At 45.7% G+C, this 5978-nt stretch overlaps 1 protein-coding gene across 1 annotated transcript; it reads left to right on the top strand.

The window, feature by feature from the left end:
* The first annotated feature begins 336 nt into the window (after nucleotides 1-336).
* LOC147981373 (UPF0481 protein At3g47200-like) lies at nucleotides 337-2022 on the top strand. Its single transcript, XM_087517097.1, has one exon. The coding sequence runs from the start codon at nucleotides 337-339 to the stop codon at nucleotides 2020-2022; it is 1686 nt and encodes a 561-aa protein (XP_087373223.1).
* Nucleotides 2023-5978: the final 3956 nt, after the last annotated feature.

The raw sequence follows: 5978 nt of genomic DNA on the forward strand, positions 1-5978 counted from the left end.
AAAGGGGGCTCTGTTACATTGAGATGCTGAATTCGAGTACTCCCCACTTGTGCAAAGAGGTTTTGGGTTCTACGCGGCCTCTCTGCATTGCATCGTGCAAAGTTAAGGCTTGTCTCTTAAAAAAAGGCTTGTCTCTTATAATCCTTCCCCCAACCCCACGAGGTGCGGAAGCTTGTAGCACCCAGTCTGCCCAGGCTTATGAAATGTGTTTCCAAAAGTTACCTCAGATAATTTTTTAATCTTTGTATCTATCATATTTTTATTCTCAGTACCTATATTATTTAGTAAAATTGCTCTAACTATGTTTCTTCCTGCTAGCCATCGTCAATGGCTAAAATGATGGCTCAAGGTGAGATTAGTAGAGCAGAGACTTTGAACATCAACGAATTGGAGAATTTGATGGGAAGGAAGCTAACTTACTATCGATCAATCTACAAAGATCATGATCAACGAAGAAAATTGTGCATAATTTTTCAAGTTCCAAAATATATTAAACAAGTTGACAAGTTATCTTACGAACCAAAAGTGTTGTCCATTGGGCCTTATTACCATGGAAATTCTTCCCTGCAGTTTATGGAGAAAGTAAAATGGAACTGCTTAGATTATGTTCTTAAACTGAACTGCAGAAAAAACTTGGAGGTCTATCTAACAGCGATGGAGAGTCTGGAGAAGCAGGCAAGGAGTTGCTATTCTGAGGAAGTTTCTCTAGGAAGTGACATGTTCCTGCGAATGATCCTGCTTGATGGATGCTTTTTACTTGTTTATCTTGGTGGAACGGACGGCTTAGATTGGTGCGTTAATGAACATAATGCATCTGGTAGTAATTATCAGGGCAGAGAACCACTTCAATACACAATAGCACAACCGGAGGAGATTATGGAGCATGCATCACACAAGGAACCAAGAAGTACTGAAAGTATGAGATTGCTTGCTGGGACATCATCCAATTTATGTTCAACGGAAGGTGTGGAACTTGACCATATTAGTACAGGCGAACAATGCTATGACCGGAAGGATCCTGACCAACCCAAATGTGACCCGATTTCTGAGTGGCATCACAGCCATGCATTTCGTGACCTACTTCTTCTTGAGAACCAACTACCATTTTCCATTGTGAAGAGAATATATGGGTTACTTGTGGGAGAAGATGCTCCAGATCTACTTACTGAGAAGATATGTAAATATTTAGAACTCAATATTCAGAAGTACACAACAGTTGCTCGTAAATTTGATGGGCAAAAAGACTTCCACCACTTGCTCCAGTTGTGTCATATGTACTTCCGACCTCAACAAAGGATTCAACCAGAGCAGCATTTTCAAATAAAAAACAGATGGTTGCACCCTCTCACTACTTTGTGGCGCACATATCTCAAACGAAGTTATTTCGAAGACATGTCCACCAATCAGCAGACACCTCATGTAAGTTCTTGTCAGACACTGAATCGGTGGCGACGAGCAGAACAATATCATGAAGCTGGAATTGAGTTTAAGAGCAAAGAGCACAACAAACATAATCCACCTTATCTTCTAGACATAACTTTTGACAAGGGTGAGGTGCAAATTCCATGCTTGCTTATTGATGAAAATACCATTTGCCTCTTCAGGAACTTGGTTGCATTTGAGCAAACATGCTCGCAGTTTGGAAATGATGTCACTGCCTATATCTCTTTTATTTCCCAGCTTGCTAGTACACCATGTGATGTTGCACTGCTTTCTCGCAAAGGAATAATCCTGCACCACTTGCGTACCGATGAAGAAGTGTCAACTCTTTTCAGTAGGTTGGGTAAGAATGTGGACTTTGATCAGAATGGTGCACACTATCTTAAATCGGTTTGCCGTATGATGGAGGAGTATTATCAGAATCGCGTAAATAGATGGATGGCCTGGTTGTGGCATAACCATCTCAGAAATCCGTGGTTGGTCTTGGCGGTAGTAGCAGCAGCTATCGTTCTTCTCTGCACGGTTATCCAATCATTGTTAGCCTTGCTTGCGTATTTGGATCAAACAACAGATACTAATTAGGCAGCTAGGTGCGCACTGGTTTACCCAACACATGAGAAGACAGTCTACTTGTTGTTGTCTTAATAGAAGAATTGCTTCTGTGTTTTCAATCAGCAGGTTCCACACAATTTGAGAACATTGGGTTGAACACCTTTGTATTCCTCTAGGCAGATAAAAACAATGATGCACATCGCGCCGTTGGAAGCCATGTTGTTAGTGCCGCCATTATAAGATGCCTTCTGGGATTCCTAAACAAGGGGTAAGAGTCCAGGATAAAGAGATCGATTCCATCCCCTTTGCTAGCCCTGTTCTTGCTTCTGTTTTTTTTTTATCTAGACCAGATCAAGCAATGAAGCAATTGATTGGACGACTCGAATCGAATGCCATCTTAACCCTCCTTGACCAAGCATCCATCCTTCTAATTTGAAGTTAGCGAGATGATTGATGGAGTACACATATAAACTTTCATGGGGTGATTAAACCACTGCAAGATATGGGGATTTGGCAGAGTTTAAAATTTAAATTATTTGGGATCGATCATTTGTGGTGAAAGATGAGATTGCTCATGAATTATTTTGGAAGAGCAAATCTGCACCATGTCATCATTTTGACATTTTACTCCATTATGTGTTGATTGCTGGCCGGGCTGATCTTACTCCGATCTGGGCTGTAAAATTATTTGGCTTGCAGGTATGTAGAGTTATGACTTCAAGTTGTAACCTGATGGTTAGTAGATTTCATAGAATGGAGCATTTAAAATTCGTTTAAACATCTCGGTGGATCAGCTTTATGTATTTATTGTTCATTTTATGACTTCTGTCCTTTCAAATATGGCAGTGAATAATTTCTTTCTAGTAATTTTTGTTTGTTAGCGAGGCTCCCAAAGTAGTACCTTCATCCATTGGGGCTTGATCAACTTCTCTTATCCAGCTTCACAGTGCAAAGTTCATTGGGCAAATTCATTAGTAATTGGTGACTGGATCGATGCACATGTTGGCTTGAGTACATTGTATTAACAAGCCTTATGCCATCCATGTTCTATACCTGGTTTAACATATGTTCTCAGGTACTATATCAATGTATTAATGATTTACTTTTGTACTTGACATTGCAAAAACCTCATTATTTATTTAATAACTTTAACAAAAGATTTTTTTCTTCAAATTTCATTGAAGTGGTCTTACCAAATTTGCAAAGTTGCAACTAGCTAGAAACTATACCCATAGATTTATATGTTAATTATGATTTGCGAACAAATTTAGTGCAAGACATTATGTACTTGCTTTTAGCATTCTTTCTTCCATGCTAATTCTGAGTAGAAATAAATCAAGAAAAAACATTCCAATCCTAATATTGAAGAACGTATTAGTTTGGTTCAGAAAAGTATGCACAAACCTGACAATATCTACACATCTTTTACAATTGGTTAAAAGATGGCGGGTGCTATGCGTCGGCCGGCAGATCTTTTTAAAAGACCGGTCGCCTCGTGAGCAGTCCTATCTGGCGGATTGAGTGGCCGAGGGTCACTTTCTACCACTGCAACACATGTCGTGTTGTAGAAATTTTCCATAACACAGGTTATGTTGCAGAAATTTTTGTAGCATAGGTCAAGTTGCAGATTATTTTTACAAGAGATGTCTTGTTGCAACTTTTTTTTGCAACAAAAGTCTTGTTGCAATTTTTCTTTTTGCAACAGAGATCTTGTTGGAATTATTTTTTTGCAGCAAAGGTCTGTTACACTTTTCTTCTGCAACAGAGACCTTGTTACAGAAACTCGCTCTAACGGACAGCGAGCAGCAACCACGTCGATCGAAAGAAAGGCTGGTGGTCCCTTGGGACGGCGGACACAACTCCCCATGGTGGACACGGACGCTGGTACTCCCCCGGGACGGCGGGATGCAATTTGAGTTCTGGCGCACCGCGACACCGCGAGGGCCGACGTTCATGGTGAAGGTGGGCAGCAGCGCGCGGCGACGCCCACGCCGGCGGTGAGCATCGGCGCGGTCGAAGCAACGCGAGAAAGATTCGGCTTGACGGGGAGTTTGGGAGGAGCACGAGTGCTGGCTGCTCTCGTGGGGATCCGGATCCAGATTCCACAACACACCCGTTGTTGCGGTAGGAGGATTGCAACAAGCACTCAATTGCAAAAAGTAGTCTAGATAATACGTTGTTTCTAACCATTAGATTAAAATCTCGTCCAATGGCCGCGGAGGCGACGGACGCACACGTGTTTATCGTTCCGCTGATCCCAATCATTTCCCTTAAAACATTGCTTCTGAAATCTATTGTATAATTTCTACTTGCATGGTGCCCAAGGCAAACCTTGCCATAACGAACTAAAAGGAAGTGGCATAGTGAGAAAAAAATGACCTCTTTGGTGGTGAATTGTTGATCACCCTGATCAACAATGTTGGGAAGGCCGCAGAGCAACATCTCTTAACTCCTCCAGCCAGCACCTACTTCAAACCAATGCCTTCAGGAAAGAAAATGACACCAAAGATGTCGTCATTGTTCGATCCGAGAGACCTAAATCTAGGGTTGTCCTTCAGATCATCTCAAGTGTGATAACGCAACCTGCAACGACGATGCCTTGACAAGGAAACTTAGAGACGCCGCCATCGTCCATCATGACCAAAGTCAATGAGATTTTTACCGGTTGTTGCACCACCCCGATCTCGCTGTTGAGTGGATCCACGCAGAGTGTTGCCATGAAGTCGTACGCCGCCGCCGCCGGTGATCCCTGCAACCAGAGCAGACTTCTAAACGATGCCCTCAAGAGAGAGTACAATGCAGAAGCACTGCCATCGCTCGATACCGAGAAGAGTCTAGGGTTTCCTTTGGAGTTGCCTGCCCCGTCGTGGACCCCATCACCTCATCCTGTGCCACACGACGGCTGGATCTGACCGTGGACCATCACGTGCACGTCCACCTTCTGCATCAGATCAGATCCTCCTCGTCGCTCCTACATCGCCGCTGCCACCAGCCATCACCGTGCCGCCGCCGCGCGCCATCACCAAGGAGCGAACCTATGCACCGCGGCGATCCAAATCCATTGGCGAGCGCTCTCGCTTGGTCAAGGCGCCCCGCTCCAGCCCTGCACCGCGAGCGGAAAGGGCTCCTCCGCCACCGCCGTCATCCGCTCGGGCTTTGCCTGGCAGCCTCCTCGAGCGACGGCGGTGGGGAGGGAGAGTGATGCGGCGGCTCTCCTAGTGGCAGCGGTTGTGCGCCGCCGGAGTTGCCCGAGCGGGAGGGAGACGCGGGGGCCGAGTGACGCAGGGCGTTACTGTTGGCTGAAAGATGATGGCTCTCGGTCGCACAGTCGCCGAAAGAATCGATGACGGTAGAGCCAGGAAAAAAAGGCCATGAAAGAAATCGGCTACCTCATACACACACACACACGCACGCCACAAAGTCCTTTGACCATTGCCGAACGCATCACGCACATTGTGCCCGCCTGTCTCTCGTCTTGTTGTTGCTCGCTCCCGCGCGCGCTACTCATGCTCCCCGCCTCCGCACGCTGCTGCACGCGCTAATTGCAGCTCCTCACAAACCGTCAGTGCTCTGGCATGGCTCGACGATGCCGACGTATCCTGAGTGTGAGCTTGTTGCCATGGAGGGCATGCACACGCCGGCGTTCTTCCACGGGTGCTCGCGCGCTGCTGCCATCATCCGGCCTGAGCCCACCAAAGGACGCAGTCATCTGTTGCTGTCTAGCCTATTCACTGAACCATAGTGATCAGCGAAGACAAGAAAGAAACGAGAGAGAGAGGACACGAGGTTTCCCGGCGCACAAACGCCTCCGGCCACACGAACAGCCCCTTTTATTTCCGGCGAGCTCGAACTCTGCCACACACATCACCCCACCGTGAGCGCACATACACTCTCAGAGGCTACATCATCTCTCTCTAACTCTTGTGTTACACTTGCACCGAGCTCACACTTAAATAGCCTAGTACAGGAGACTCAACGCACGCAGT

The sequence above is a fragment of the Triticum urartu genome, chromosome 3A (assembly GCF_056163025.1).
Source record: "Triticum urartu cultivar PI428250 chromosome 3A, HENAU_Tu73, whole genome shotgun sequence".
Lineage (NCBI taxonomy): Eukaryota > Viridiplantae > Streptophyta > Magnoliopsida > Poales > Poaceae > Triticum > Triticum urartu.

Bases quoted from the DNA above. Each gene is read 5' to 3' on its own strand.
- LOC147981373 (XM_087517097.1), top strand. From the start codon at position 337: ATGATGGCTCAAGGTGAGATTAGTAGAGCAGAGACTTTGAACATCAAC.